Source organism: Oryctolagus cuniculus, chromosome 4, assembly GCF_051225735.1.
Source record: "Oryctolagus cuniculus isolate XC-2025 breed Fujian yellow rabbit chromosome 4, ASM5122573v1, whole genome shotgun sequence".
NCBI classification, from domain to species: Eukaryota; Metazoa; Chordata; class Mammalia; order Lagomorpha; family Leporidae; genus Oryctolagus; species Oryctolagus cuniculus.
The window spans coordinates 109,779,817-109,795,814 of NC_142870.1; the positions used below are offsets into that span (position 1 = coordinate 109,779,817).

Sequence of the window (15,998 nt, forward strand, 5' to 3'; positions counted from 1 at the left end):
GCCACAGCGCGCCGGCTGAGGCGGCCATTGGAGCGTGAACCAACGGAAAAGGAAGACCTTTCTCTCTGTCTCTCTCTCTCTCACTGTCCACTCTGCCTGTCAAAAAAAAAAAAAAGGTACCATGAATAATATTCAACCTTTTAATTATGCAGGGCAATGCTGAGTGACTCACTCTTGCATCACTGATTTGGTTCCCAATCATCAGTATTCATGAGACTTTTTTAAATCAGTAGATGATATCTCTGGGTATGACAGACGATGGGAGGCCAAGTTTGCAGACAGTTTGTTATTTTATTGCACAGATTTCACTTAAAGAACAAAAGGCACCATGAGTGTTTGGAGAGTTTGAGGGTCTCAGATACTGATATACCATCAGCGTGTACACCCGTACAGCCACATTCAACAGTACAATGTACATTAGTCAGCATCCCTTAGAGATTGCTAACTGAATGAAAACAAAGAGAGAACAGGGAAAAGCTTTCAAAATGTGTTAAACTGAAGCATCGGCAAGTAGAAGATTAAAAACTACATCACACAAACCTGGAAACCAACGCAGGTTTGTGAAATGTCGCTTGAAGTTATATCCCTTGGACTGTTACTTATTGCATAATTAAAGTCTATTTGGTTCATTTCCTTCATATGGATGAATGGAGAATTTCAGGAAACCTTGGTTATAAAAATGATCAATCTTGAAAAATATGTACAGATAAATGTAAAAATCACAAACCAAAAAATATCCCCACCCCTTGCCCTCAACTTACAAAAAAGAAATTTTCCCATGGAAAGAACAAGTTCCAGGATTCCCCTCCCGCCCCCGCTGTGGCCCCCGATTCTGTTTCTATCCCTCAGAAGTCAATGACCTTGGAGCTCACAGAAGGGAGGTAACAGAGAGGCGTCTTTATGAGGCTCCCACTGTCCTCTGTTACAGCCTGAAAAGTGTCTTTTATTTCTCTCCCCCACCCCCACCCAACCCGGAGCTGTTTGCAAGACATTGAAGATTTAGAGAGAAACAAAATATTTGTTTTAATAATAAACAACAAAGGAATGCCCGAGAAAAGAGCGGCGCTGTGAGACAAATGTGTGGGCACTATCGGAGCGAGAGGTTTCTTTTAAGGCAACCAAAAGGTCGGGGCGGGGGTGGGGGTGGGAGTGGTGTTAAGACTAGAGGAGGCCAGACAGGATGCTTTTCTACACCTTTGGCTCTGGAGCCTGGCAGAGAAGTGGGCTTCCCCGCCACTGTGGCAAGCAAAGCGAGGGCCAGCGCCCGGCCTCTACAGCACCTAGGAGGGCGGCCCGCGCGCGCTTACACGTGGGCGCTCTTGGCATGCGTCGGGGAGCTGGAGCCGGAGGAGTAGTAGAATCGGTTTTCACCAAACGCCTGGGCGTCTCCGGCGCAGCAGACGATGACGCAGCCGCCCACGAGGCACATCACAGCACCGATCCAGCCCGCATACAGGGAGTAGCCGAAGCTCACGATGGTGGTCTCTCGGTGAGCGCACACGGGGAACCAGATGGTGGCGACGATGGCGCAGAGGGCTGCGGAGACAAAGAGAGAGCGTGAGGGGCGTGCTCACCGCACACCAAGAGGGTGAGCTGGCCCTGCACTCCACACGGACACACCGCAGGCCGTCACCCGGCTCCACGAAGCTCCACACACTCAGCGGCCTGTAAAATAAGGCGACTGCACACTTGTGTCAAACTGCTGGTGGGTTATTTCCTTCAACAGGTGGCAGAGATGAAAGAATTCCCAGGGAAACACCTAGAAATAAATCACTTAAGTCCAAAATATATTTGTACTTACTTGCATCTGGTAGCTTCGCATGTATGGTTACAACTCTACCGTTCCTACCTACTTGTATTATAATTCTGTCTTTACGTGCCCATTCCCCTTTCCAGACTGAGTGCCTTGAAGGCAGGGACCACATCTTACGTCTACAAATCTAATGTTTTTGCACAGTACTAAGCACAGAGTATGTGCACTGAGTGTAGTAGTTGAATGACTGAGTGGAGAAGCTACAGCATCAGCTAAAGGTTTACCTTGTGCTATGTTGTTCACAGTCACCAAATCCCACCCAACTGACATGTTAGAAAACTTCACCGGTTCAAGGATTTTATGGCAATGGTATTTGTTGCAAAGGGTCATATGGCAGATCTTTATGGTTTTGCACCCATCAGTGTAAACTTCAGATCTGATTCGCATTTCATGCCATAAGAAATAACCTCTCTATAATTTCATTCTCTCTTCTCAGCAATCACCCAATAAGGACAGGCAAGAGCCTATGAAGATTTAAAAATTGTTTTAGGGTCCAGCACTGTGGCATAGTGGGTAAAGCCACTGCCTGCAGTGCTGGCATCCCATTTGGGCACTGGTTCGAGACCCAGCTGCTCCACTTCCGATCCAGCTCTCTGCTATGGCCTGGGAAAGCAGCAGAAAATGACCCAAGTCCTTGGGCCTCTGAACCAACGTGGGAAACCCAGGAGAAGCTCCTGACACCTGGCTTTGGATTGGCCTAGCTCCAGCCATTGCGACCATTTGGGGAATGAACGTGAACCAACAGATGGAAGATTTCTCTCTGCCTCTCTGTAACTCTGCCTTTCAAAATAAATAAATAAATAAGTCTTTGAAAAAATTGTTTTAAACCTCTTATACCAGGACTATCATATGGTATCATGGAGAACAGTGCGACTGAAGAACTGAAATTTTAATTTTAATTAATTTGAATTTCAGTGCCCATCTATGGCTAATGACTATTGGACCGAACAACACAGCCCTAGACAAAGCAATTCCATAACCTCCTTCGGTACCATCTGAATTCTTACAACAATAAGCAGGATAAAAGTTTCAGTCACAACTTTAAGTTAAGGGCCAGAAGCCTGATGCAATAGTTAAGAAGTCACTGTCTGCCTATGTCCTATGTCAGACTGCACAGGATTGAGTCTTAGCCTCACTGCTAATTCAGCTTCCTGCTAATGTATCCTGGGGTGAGCAGGTGATGGCTCATGCCCTTAGGTCCCTGCCACCCATGTGGGAGACCCAGATGGAGCCCTGAGCTTCTGACTTGAACCTGGCCCAGCACCAGCTATTGAAGACATCTGGGGAGAGAAGACAGTTCTGTCTCTCCCTCCCTCCCTTTCTTTTTTTTTTTTTTTTTTTTTTTTTTTTTTTGACAGGCAGAGTGGACAGTGAGAGAGAGAGACAGAGAGAAAGGTCTTCCTTTGCCGTTGGTTCACCCTCCAATGGCCGCCGCGGCCGGCGCGCTGCGGCCGGCGCACCGCGCTGATCCGATGGCAGGAGCCAGGAGCCAGGTGCTTGTCCTGGTCTCCCATGGGGTGCAGGGCCCAAGCACCTGGGCCATCCTCCACTGCACTCCCTGACCACAGCAGAGGGCTGGCCTGGAAGAGGGGCAACCGGGACAGAATCCGGTGCCCCGACCGGGACTAGAACCCGGTGTGCCGGCGCCGCTAGGCGGAGGATTAGCCTAGTGAGCCGCGGCGCTGGCCTCCCTCCCTCCCTTTCAAATACAATAAAAATAAAATTCAAAAAAAATTTAAGTTGAGATGGCACATTAAACTGGCAGACGTAATAACAATAATGAGATTTCCAGTTGTGAGTTAGAAAAGCCATCAACAAATTCAGACAGGTGGTGGCATTGCCAGCCTGCTGTTTGCCACCTGGGGTACTCTTGTGGCTTTCAACTCAGCAAGCTTTTATCTGACTTCTACTCACACTGAGTGATTTTTCTAACTTACCCTCCATGCCTACAGAAAAGGGACATATTTTTTCCTTAACATAAACACTGAGTTCTAATCCGAAGAAAATATTTTGTCTTTCCCATATTTGAGACATTTGAAATGGCCTCATTGCCTTTCTGTGGCTTGTAACATAGGGTTTTGTTGATAACAGATGAAGCCTACCACACGGTCTGGGTATAGCTACAGGGAAATAGAGGTGCTCCTTATGCTATAAAGTGCAGATCCCACGTAGAAGTCAAAGGGAAGAGGCCCTAAAGGGCTCTGAATTGCCCAGATCAGCTTTCTCAGAGCCTACGTCCACTCCATTAATCGTGAAGGTCACACACAATTAAGGAGTTTATATAAATTATTTAAGAAGCTAACATCTATCCATAGTAATGGGTTCCTTTCCCTTAAAAAGCAAGCACACTCATCCGGCCCCTGCAACATGCGCTGTAGGAGACGCCCTGTGAGGAGGTACTGTTCTCCTTGGGCAGAATGTCCGAGAAGACCAGTGTCCCCCAGAACCTGCCCCTTGCAGCCCGGGCTGTGGAAACCTCCGAGCCAGGGGAAAGCCTTCTCTTTTTTTCTCTTTCTCTGACAGGGATCGCACAGCAGCGGGTACTCTTGGAGAACTGCTTGGCTGTGGCCATCGTCATACACTGAGCAAGGCACAGAGGAAAGTCTTATTCTCCATCAGGACAGGGGCCCCATGTCCCCTGCCGGAGTGCTCCAGCCGGGCAGAACTCGCTGCGCAACGCCAGGACACACACCCCCGCCCCAAGGGGCGTGTTCATTCGGCTGTGAGCAGGACCAGCAACTTCACAAGAAACACCCAGACACCCGGGCTTGTTTAGGGGGGAAATGCAGGCTCTGAAAACCTAAATGACATGGCAGGGGGAATATTTAACTCCCAAAGAACTGATCTGGTTCAGTCCAAAGGCTCTCTCCCAGAAATGACTGACTGGTTTCAAAAGAGCTCATGGTTCAAATTCAGTTTTGAATTTTTCAATAGCTTTTTGTACTTACACATTCTGCACGCAGGCAGGCACAAAAAGCATTCCTCACATCACATGGAAACCTGACGTAAACTCCAGATTTGGTTTAGGTTCTATAGAATTAAGGAAAAGAATTCACTTCCACATTCCCAAAGTGACCATCGGTAACATCAAAACTTGGGTGTTGAACGTGTCCGGGATTTGGTTAGATTTTTCTTTCCTTTTTTTTTTTTAACTTTTATTTAATGAATATAAATTTCCAAAGTACAGCTTATGGATTACAATGGCTTCCCCCCCATCGGGATTTGGTTAGATTTTATTCAAATACAATTCATTAGAAAAATGAATGTGTCTCAACATTTGGACAATGAGCCTCAGAGGGCTGGATGAGGGAATCGGGAGAGAGAAGACAGACAGATGGGCAGACCAGTGGAGGAGACGTGGTCTCATTTCAACTTGCCTTTCCTCTTCAACGAAAACTCTTGTGTGACTTTAAAGTCACAAGTTCATGTTGTACCTCATTCAGAATTTCCTTCTTTTCTAATCCATGCAAAACAAGGCAAATGAGTACCAGCAGGCTTTCTCTCCTGGTGGATCAATGGACTCTGGGTGGAATCCCTGTGGCTCTCCGAGATACACCACATGAAAACCGCTGAGGAACGACAGACCACGCACAACATGAAAGGAAATGAGGGGCTCGCAGCAGACACTGCCCTGCACTTGAACTCAGCACAAAAATGTTTAGAAACTGAAAAAAGAAAATTTATTCAATTTCAGCAATGGTTTGAAAGGCGAAAGGGGTATGTTCTGACCAGTAAAGTTAAAAATACAAGTCAAATAATTGCCTGACTACCAAAGCATGAAATATTAGTAAAACTGCTGATAATGTTTGGCTTTCTTCATGTCCTAGTGGGCCTTTCTACTGGCCTACCCCCAAAAAATATGAATTCAAAATGGTTCTGTTATTTGGGGGAAAAAAGAAAATGTTTTTCTTAAAAGTCACACTTGGGGCCAGCACTGTGGCATATTGGATAAACCCACTGCCTGCAGTGCCGGCATCCCATATGGGCACCAGTTCGAGTCCTGGATGCTCCACTTCTGATCCAGCTCTCTGTTATGGCCTGGGAAAGCAGTAGAAGATGGCCCAAGTGCTTGGGCCCCTGCACCCGTGTGGGAGACCTGGAAGAAGCTCCTGGCTCCTGGCTTTGGATCAGCCCAGCTCTGGCCATTTGGATGGAAGACCTCTCTTTCTGCCTCTGTGCCTCTGTAACTCTGCCTTTCAAATAAGTGAATAAATAAATTAAATAGCCACACACCCGCGATAAAGAACAGTGAAGAACTATAAAGAGAAGTCTCATTCTTTTTTCTTTTTATGTCATCAGACTTTATTTTTAAGTCAAATCTCTAAAAACAAGACAGGGAAACTTCCATGCTCATACTTCTCAGTCTTTCTCCGGTGAGTACTTACAGAAAGCAGAATAGTTAACTGCATAGGCAGAGGGTGCTAATCTGCCATTTGCTATTGGAGAATGAGAAATAAAAATCTGGGGTAGTCTTGGATTTTTAAAAGAAGAAAGCTTCATTATGTGGGTCAGCTTCATCCAGACTCTGTCATCTCCTAAATAGAATCCCTGGCTCTTAAAAGAACAAAGTTGCTTGTCTCTTTTGAGAACACGTTTCAAACAATGTGACACAATGCATTCTTGAGTTGATACGATGTACAACTTGGTTTAATCAAAGAAAACAAAACCTTTGGGAAGGCCATTTTAGAACAATGAAGTGCGAGTGTAGCTGGCTTTTAATCTCTTAAGAGATTAGATAACATGGAGAGAGACAGAGAGGCAGAGGAAGACAGAAGATCACCCAACACTGACGTTTCTTCCTTCCTCCAATGAACCTCTTTTTTTTTTTTTTTTTTTTTTTTAGGTTTTGTCACTTTCAGTACTAGGCACTATAAAGACTTTTAAAAGCATCATTTTCCAGCACAAAGCAATATTTTCATTAAAAGGTACTTAAATTATTCTGACTATATTAGTAATACTGGAAAAATTCAGCCTTGTTACAACAAGAATTGTTTCCCAAAAATCTGGGGCCCGAAAGGAGTGAGCAGCAGCCAGGCCAGAGCTGATCGATGTGGGGAGGCCCGGAGGCTCACTGGGCTGCTCTTCCTGTTTCTGTCTAAGTTTGAAATATTCCACCACAAAAACTTTCCAATCCTTCTGCAGTTAACTTTCTACAATGCACTGACCACCATCTTCTACTCGCAGTCCTACAACCTAAGTAGCAATTAACTGCGGATTTTATAAAAAGGGGAATGAAGGCAACAGCTCACAAGGTTTCTAAGGAGCTGCTGTGTGGGGTCATATTTATTTGCTGCTTTCTGAACGCTTGAAGCTAGAAGAGTTTTAGGTTTCTTTTCCTCATGTGTGACGCTGCCCTAGGGAAACCAGCTGCAGAGGACACGCTCCTGTCTCACAAAGGACTTTGCAGAAGAGCTAACATTTACGACAATCATCTATGGAATATCTGAGGGCATTATTTTCCTGGCCTGCTTTCAACATTTTTCCCTTTATTTCAAATCCATGCATCATTATTTTTTCTTTCCCATACCCTTTTTTAATACAGCCTCATGGCTATCTGTTAACTTTTTGAAAACAGAGAATTTAGAGACAGGAGGGTTCATAAAGCAGCCAGTGTCTCCAATTTCATGACAAGGTCGTTAAAGCCGCAGTTACACTAAATGCCACATCCCTTCCACTACCCACATAAAAGTTGACTGCAATGGGGCACTTGTTTGCATAAAGCTAATGAGTTTGGAGGAAGATTTTTCTAATGATTCTATTCATGCCCTGAGATTCAAAGCATCATTGTTTATTCTGCACCCACGGATTCCTTTTCCCATTTGTTTCTGTGTGTGGCACAAGCTCAATTTGTACCACATTTGCACACACCCTTAATTTTACCCCAAACCCACTATCAATCTGAATGTTCCAAGTTAAAACAACTGTTCACATGACACATCAATGTCCTTTCTGGGGCCGTATGTCTGTGAAGGAGGATGAAAAGATTCCACTTAGGATGCAAAGTACATTTCCTCACCTTCCAATCTGTTCCCTATCCCCTAAGAAGCACCCGAAGCACTTCCCAATTCATAGCAACAGTGAGAATCAGACTGACTCAGTACTAAGATCCAGGGTTTTCAGCAGCGTGATTTAATATGCTTTTTCATAGCTGAATACACAGAAACCCCTACCTACTGATCCCCACATTCTGGCTTCCACAAAGTAAACAAAGGAAATATTTCCATTAGGCCAAGATACGAGGTAGTGTTTCCAAAAACATGTTTTCTCTCCCCGACAGTTCCATATGTGGTGATGAGCCTGTACAAATTAGATATGATTAGAATACCCAGTTGCCCTGTGAGTTAGTGGTGTTTTTTCTCCAACAGCAATAGCAGCCATTTGCTGAACACTTACTATGTGCCAGGTACCATGCTAATAATTTCTATACATAGTTTCACTCTAGTTACCATCCCCAAACGTGGGCAGTATTATTTCTACTTTATAGTATTTATTTATTATAGCATTTATTGCAGCAAGAAAGTAGCACAGTACAGGTTCTCTGTGGTTGGGTCTGACTCCCAACTGACAAAGCAGAATGATTGGAGGCATAGTCACCTCCTGCCTTGGCAGGGAAAAGCAGATTGGATCAGCCTCAGAGCCACCGAAGATCTGAGGAGCCTGCTGCTCCCTGGGCAACCCATCTAGCTTAAGAAGCCAGCAGCATCCAGGAAATCCTTACTCTATCAGACTCCTGAGAAGAGAAAGTTGTTGCACAACAGATGCATATTCTGTAAGTTTCCAGAAAAAAAATAATTGCAGATTTTCTGATCAGGAAGAACTGATTTCAATGCAAAGTGCTCAAGGTTTCCAAAGCAGGACCAGCTGTGGCCGCCAGGGCTGCTCACCACCATTTGGTTAGCACCCACACCCCAGCTGGATCGCCATCCGGTGACCCCTGAGACCCAGCACAGGCCCAACGCTGGCCTCTCCCGGGGAGGCGGGGTGGGGGAGTGACAGAAAGCAAACCAGAGCCACACAAAGGGAGCCTTCACTCTCTCTTGCCCCTCCCACTCACTGCCAACAGGGGAAAACAAGGCACTTTTTGGGGCTCTGTGGGGAGATCAGCAGGTGCCACACTTGAGACAATGAGCTTTACATTTCCAGAGACGCTCATTGCAGTCACATCCAACCCCAAGGCCAGGGGTGGCCCGCTGAGCAATAATACAGACAGGAGCAACCCACGAGGAGAAAATGCAAAGCTGTGCAGGCGCCATTCCAGCCAGCGAGTGTGCACAAAGGTGCAGCCTGCCTGGGTGGGATCAGGCCACTCAGCACCCCATTTTCCCCATACTTTCACTCCAGGAAACAGGGAATGAGCGACCGGCATCTACCACCAAGCCCCACCTTGCTTTCCTCATCTATGATTCTGCCTGCCTTCGCCAGCCTGCCTTTAAAAGACAAACTAAGTCAGCAGGAAGTTGCAAACCACCAGCTGCTTTTTTATTTTCATAACCCTGATTATGGGGTTTTTTCCCCAAAACCAGTCTGTGTATACTTTGCTTTTATCCCTCTCTTTTCCCCAGGGTCAGCTGGTTCGCTTTAGTGCATTCGCTCTCTGCTGGATGTGCTATACTCTCATATGGAAGCCAGAATTTCTCAGGAGTAGCCCCTCTGACAACACGTTCATCCCTGGGCCCTGCCATGCTCAGAGTCCAAGAAAGCCTTCTGGGCTTCAGTGAGAATGCAAGGAACTGGCTGGAAGAGCCTAGGGAGAGGTTTCATCTGGATTCCACAACCCAGTTCGCCTGTAAAGCCGCTAGAACGGAGTAAAAAGGGGCACCTGTGAGTGGGATGGGGCACAGGATGCTGTGTGTTCTGTGTGCACTCTCACATGTTCTTTGTGGTTGGAGTCAAAATTGCCATGCCCAGACCCTTGTCTAGGGTTTCCAGAGGGCCTTTTCACTCCTGTCACACACACACACACACACACACACACAACCCACTTCCCCCCACCTCTGGCATCACTGTGGGTCAGGCTGAGAACCCCCAGGTGGGGCATGGCATCAACCCCCCAGCACCCTGTCCCCTCACTCCTCAAGCACAGGGTCTGGCCTTTCAGTTTGGGGATGAGCTCACTGACCCAGATCCAGGCCAGCTTCTCCTCACTGGATATGCATTTTGCACCAACAGCTGCAGCTTTTCAGATTCATATCCTCTATTAGGGCTTAGAACTTGCGAATGGAATTAGCGTTCAGTGGGGGGATAATGCAGAGAAGTGAAATCATCGAAGGGAGCAGGGCTGGCAGCACTGTCCCACGGGTTGTAGAACGGCGCCCCCGGTGCTCGGCGCAATCAGCGCAGCAATACGGAACAAGCGCAGGCCAGCTCCTGGGCCGCAGCCATCCCTCCCTCCAGCTCATGACCTGGCCACCTTCACTCCAGCTCTCGACATTCATCACTGGATGCCTCCGCCCTGGGAAACTCCTCTACTCCTGGTTGATGCCTTCCCAGGGGTGTGCGCAGCCCAGAGGTGAGTATCTCTTTTAGCTGGGCACAATTGCAATGCCCAAGCATGCTCAGAGCAGAGATGGTCTTTCCACGCCTCCCAACACTCTCAATGCCTACCACGACGCTGGCCCACTTGCTCTACTCCCGCTTCCGGGAGGAAAGATGGAATGATTGTCTGCTGGTCTGCCACCCTTGACACCTTGTTTTTCTCTTGCTCTCCTCTTTCTCCATTTTCTTTCTGTATTAACCGAGATGCCCTATATTGGTTGCACCTAAGAATCACCTGGGGAGCTTTCAAAAAATGCTCTTGCCTAGCCTAATAGCCAGAAAATTCCAATTCAGTTGGTCTGCAGTGGGAGCTGAGTGTCCATGTTCTGAAAGGGATTCCACCATGGGGCCACGCTATAACTCCTTCGGCTCGCCTGGTCTCTCCCTCGGGGATTTCCTGCCCTCAAAATCCTCCTCTTTCAATTTATTTCACGCTCAGTGTCCCCCACCCACAGACCTATCACCGTCTGTAAACTGTCCATGAACTAAAAGAGGTCACGGGTTGCAAGCATTTCTCCCCTACAGATTCATCTGGCCACCTTTCACACGTCTCTTAAACTCCACGAAGCAGCAGCCCTGAGGTGTGAGACTCATCAGGTTCACCCCGAGCTGGGGCGCCATGTAGGAAGCCGTCTTACCCACTAGGATGAGCAGAACGCCAGCCAGCTGTGCCCGCCTGTACTTGGCCACGCCAGGCTCATGGCCCATTCGGATGCAGGGGAGAACAGTGAGCAGCAGGAAGATGGCCGGCAGACCCAGGACGGAGGCAGCAATCATCAGGGCTCGGCAAGCTTGAACGTAGCCTGGAACAAGAGAGCAGATGGCCTGGGTTAGGCCACGGTCCTCCTGGGTCCTGCACCCTGCCTCGAAGGAATTCAGCGCCACCTCCCTTCCTCCCTCCCTCCCCATTCCAGGATGTAGGGCACGCAGAATGTTGTCCAAGATCACTGTGCACTTTCAAATTGTAAAGCAACTCAGCAACAAGAAAAGGGACTGGAGACATGGAAGGGGGAATCTCCAGTTTGGACCACATGGTCACTTCCCGAGATGGAGCGGCCACTTACATTATTACATCACTTTGAGAAAGGTCCAAATGAAAACTCAAATCCTCCAAGTGTTCTGTGGTGTTCTGTGATGTTCTGAGCTGGTTGCAGTCTGCTCTTGATATACTCTAGGTACTTGTGTGATCTTGGGCAAGTAACTTAACTGACATGTCTTACTCTCCTCATCATGGAGTGAAAATAATAATAGCAGCTGCATCTTTCCAACAGAATTCTATTGAAGATTAATTCATGCAGTGCTCAAAACAGGGTTTACGCTAAGTCATCATAACAAATTTGTTATTACTGGTAGTGTAACTCTGTGCCATGCAGTACTTTTATCACCAGAGGTACCAGGTGGTTTTCTCCCCAACAATGTCTTGTTAGTTTACATTGGGTTTGACTAGCGTATGGCCCTGAACTAGACTAAGCTAACACTCGGGCTTTCCCTTCTTGCTGTCTCTCTGGAGGCTGCTCTGCTCATGAGTTCTCCCTACAGGTGGTCGGGCTCCGTCTCCTGCCTCTCCCACAGTGCTCTGGGCGTGCCTCCTCAACTGTCCACCATTGCTTCAAAGAACCTCTCCAAGCCCCAGCCCTGGGGATTTTTGCAGGACAAACGCCTGCCTTGGTCTTCAAGGAGGTGACACAATGGCCACAACAGATGATGTTAAATAAACAATGTTGAGTAAGGGAGTAAGTGAATTGAATAGGAGGGTACAGCAAAACTGCCTTGAACATCATACGGATGGGTAAAGTCCCAAGAAACAGCTTTATTAAGAAGCAAATTATGTGTGCAATACTTACGTAGAAAAAGTCTGAGAAGATACAGAGAGAATTTCACATGCTTGAATCCATTGTCTTACTTTGAAATCTATCACTTTTCACTGCATCACTCTCCCTATTTAACAACTATTTTTTGTTACTATATTTAGTTCTCTCCATATTTATTCATAGAGATTCACAGATGGTGGCCTGAGGGCCTGAGTGAGGCAGAGTTCATGGCACAGCCAAGAATCAGCCCCAACTTATGCCTCACACACCAGGACCTTTGCCAAACGCAGCCAGCCTACACTCAACACCAGGACCCAACCTCAACAGGGCAGCAAGGCGTGTTTGCCAGCATTCAGACTCCGGAAGGGCCCTCTTCCAACCACCGCCCACCTCTGCTCCTTCAGAGTTCCTGATGGTCACGCGAGTGTCTGGGGACTTGAGGGCCCCTGGAGGAGCCATCCAGAATTTGAGCCCAACCCTGCCCCTGCAGCTTGTGGATGAGCCTGGGCAGACACACAGCAGGCAGTGAATGAGATTCAGAGATTCTGAGACGAATGACGTGGGCTGTGCACGCGCTGCAGTACCAAGGCCATGTCTGAAAAGCAAGATGGAGACTGAGGCCTGTCCCGGCCCCTACCCAGGGCAGGTGGGGCAGAAGCACTGAGCTCTCCCCAAAATGTACTACTACCTCCTGGGTGGTGGTCCCTCTCCTCTGCAAGCAAACCGCTCACACTGAATGCTCAGCAAACTCCACTCCAGGGCGAGGAAGCAGAGAGTAATTCTATGCTTCAGTCAGAAGTTGGTAGGAATGCTATGCAGCTTACTGACCATTTGCAGAACTTCTGCTACACCAAAGGAGGGTTCCACTTCTTGTCTCACTCAACAGTTTCAGCAGAAAGGTGATTGGTTTGATTTTAATTTTTAAAAGGAGAGAATGAGGGTGCATGGAGATAGGCAAATCACCCAGATAGTGAGCACTGGCCCCTGGGGTCTGCTCCCTGTCTACCAAGGCCAGCATTAACTGAGGCTGGACCCAGTTCCCTTGGGTTCCCTGATTTCTACTCTTCTGCGCGAAGACAGTGAAAGGCAGAGCTGGCAGGCACCGTGTGCACCTGCTGTGTGCACCTGCTGTGCACCCATGGCAATGCTGGGCACAGGCTCGGATGCAAAGGCCACAGGGTGCTATCTGTATCTTCAAGGAATGTAAAATGTAGGGAGAAAAACGGATTTCACCTTCACCAACAACCCATGAAAACCAGAAGTAAGGGGTTCAGACGAGGAGAAGCGGCCAAGTAGAGGAGCAGCAAGGGAACTGATCGCAACTGTGGGGAAAGAGGGCGTTCCTGGGGCGCTGAAGTGGAGCCACGGACTCCCCTGCCAGAAGGCACCAAGGCACAGCCCCGGATTCGCAGGTTTCTCCGCATTTTAAAAAACGCGAGCAGGACTTTAAATGCGCACACGATCCACCACGGCTGGCGGGACAAAAGGCCCCGGTGCAGAAGCCAAGGTGAGGATGAGCCTGTGCGCAGTCCGGGGGTTCCCCCGCAGAAGACCCGAGGGGGCGCTTACGACCTCGCCAGCCACCTACCCCAACTTTCCTGAAACCGCCCAAAGGGTTTCTATCGGGCAACACCTGAAAATGGGCTTGGGGGCCGGCGGGCGGGTGCTTGTCAATCAATTCTGCCCCCACCCGACTCCCAAACACAGCTTGGCGTGGGGAGGGACTCTCTGTCTCCTCCAGGAGCACCCAAGCTTCCCGCTCCGATCAGAGGGCTCGGAGCTGGGGAGGGGGCTCTGGGACCTGATGCCCCGCGGGAGTTGGAAGAGGCAGGGGTGGGGACCACGCTGGGGACCAGGGAGATAGGACGGACCCTAGAGCCTGAGGGCACCAACCTGGAGTTTGCTCAACTGCGCAGTCTAGAAACGTCCTGGGACGTGAATCGCTGGACCACCGGGCGCGCGCAGCTGGAAGAGCCCTAGCCTGGCCAGGTCGCCTAGCCCGCCCCCACGAGGACAGGGACACCCAGCCTGCGCCCTTCCAGTCGCTTGAACGCGTTTTCCTCCTTGTCCCCTCACCTGCTGGTTTGGAAACTAACGCGAAAGCAGGGGCGCGAGCGGGAGGAGGTCGAGTCCCCGTCGGTGGGAAGATGGGGCAGGTGGAGTGACGGACACCCAGTTCCTGCTCTGTGTCTGTCCATTAAATTTTCACAGCGACTTGGGCACCGTGGCCACCAGCAAATTATCACCTACATCCCCAAGTTCCAAATTTAAAAACAAAAATATATACTGAGGCTGGGAGAGGTTGAATTCAGATCTTGCAAGGTGGGGGTCCTTACCCGGCAGGATGAGGATGTCCACCAGGGGCTTGCAGTGGTACAACCCCGTGGCCATAACGCAGTCGGCCCACAGCCCCTTGGAGCCCAGTTCGTCCAGCTTGCGGCAGGTGGGGATGGTGTAGCCGCAGGTCACCACCCAGTCGTTGGTGGATGTGGTGACGATGATGCCGATCCAGCCCACGAAGCTCGTGACGAAGCCCACCACCTGCAGGCACGTGGCCACCATGGTGGCCGCCCCGACGTCCCCGCGCCTCACCCCTCACTGGCTGTACCGGGGGACCCCGGGCTGGACAGCGCCAGCTCCTGCGCTCGCTAGCTGCTGGTTGCCGGCTGCGACCGAAGGCGAGCGTCTGCGAGTCGGGCTCCGACGGCGCGGCGGGCGCTCGGTGGCGGGGACCGCTAGGAGCGCAGTGCGGGGACAGCGGCGCTGCTTGGCGGCGCGCCCCCGCCCCCCTCTTTAAACCCCGTAGCCCCTGCCTGCGAGCGCCAATCGGCGACGGCCCGGGGTCGAGGCGGCCAATCGCTGGACGGGGTCCGAAGTGGGCTGTGGAAGGGAGGAGTGACCCGAGGTGGGCCCCGCCCCGCCCAGCAGCCTGGCTGTCGGCGTTGCAAAGTCAAACAATTCGCTCCAGGTCCGAGTCGCGGAGAATGCAGAGCGCGCGCGTCGGGCTCGAGCAGTGTCTGCTAGTGAATTCTTCGCCCTTTCTGCTGACCTTGGGTCTCCGTTCCGCTCCGTCCGTCACTGCCCTCCCCATGGTGTCCGGGCTGTGTTTCTGACTGGTAATTGCCCTTAGCATCCAGCATACCGTCATCACTAGTAGGAACAAAACTGTTCTTTCCGTGGTCGAAATCCAGGAGGGAGCACTGGCCGTCTTAATGGTGACAACACGCAGGGATCTGAGCTGCGCCCTGGGCTGTGCGCCTGCCTTTTACAAATATTCGCCCATCTGATGCTCCTGACAACCTCTGTGGAGCAATAGTTGCCCGTTACACACAACAGGCACGAAGAAGCAGCAGGAGCGAGGCCAGATGGCCCAAGTTCGCCCGACCAATAAGGGACAGACTCCATGAGCCCGTCTCACCTCACGTCCAGAGCCATTTCTGGGAGTCTGTCATGACGATGAGTTTCTGAAAATTCCCACAGGCCTCAAGGGCCCCGCTTGTGACACCCTAGAAGCCAGGATGGCTGCTGCTTTGGCGCACTGAAAATAAATTAATAGCTTTACCCCACTGAGAAAACCTCCCAGGCCAGCCACAAGTGCAAGCTGCCGTCATCCCATCCGCATCCCATCAACAACGTTCCCGCCCCTTTCCCTCCATGCATCCTGATAGGCCCCACTACCTGCATCATTTTTGTAACTCCGAGGGAAGTTCTTCTTGTTCTCCTTGGTCTCATTGGTACTGAACAGGTTTTTTTTTTTTTTTTAAGATTTATTTATTTTATTTGAAAGTCAGAGTTACACAGAGAGAGGAGAGAAGGGGGTTGGGGGGTGGGGGGTCTTC

At 49.6% G+C, this 15,998-nt stretch overlaps 1 protein-coding gene across 1 annotated transcript; it reads right to left on the minus strand.

Moving 5' to 3' along the window:
• Nucleotides 1–271: 271 nt before the first annotated feature.
• CLDN11 (claudin 11) lies at nt 272–14,998 on the minus strand. The gene is made up of 3 exons (XM_002716414.5): nt 14,496–14,998; nt 10,987–11,151; nt 272–1,536 (listed from the first exon to the last, which is right to left on the minus strand). Exons 1-3 carry the CDS (start codon nt 14,719–14,721, stop codon nt 1,304–1,306), a joined length of 624 nt encoding a protein of 207 aa, XP_002716460.1. The 5' UTR covers nt 14,722–14,998; the 3' UTR covers nt 272–1,303.
• Nucleotides 14,999–15,998: the final 1,000 nt, after the last annotated feature.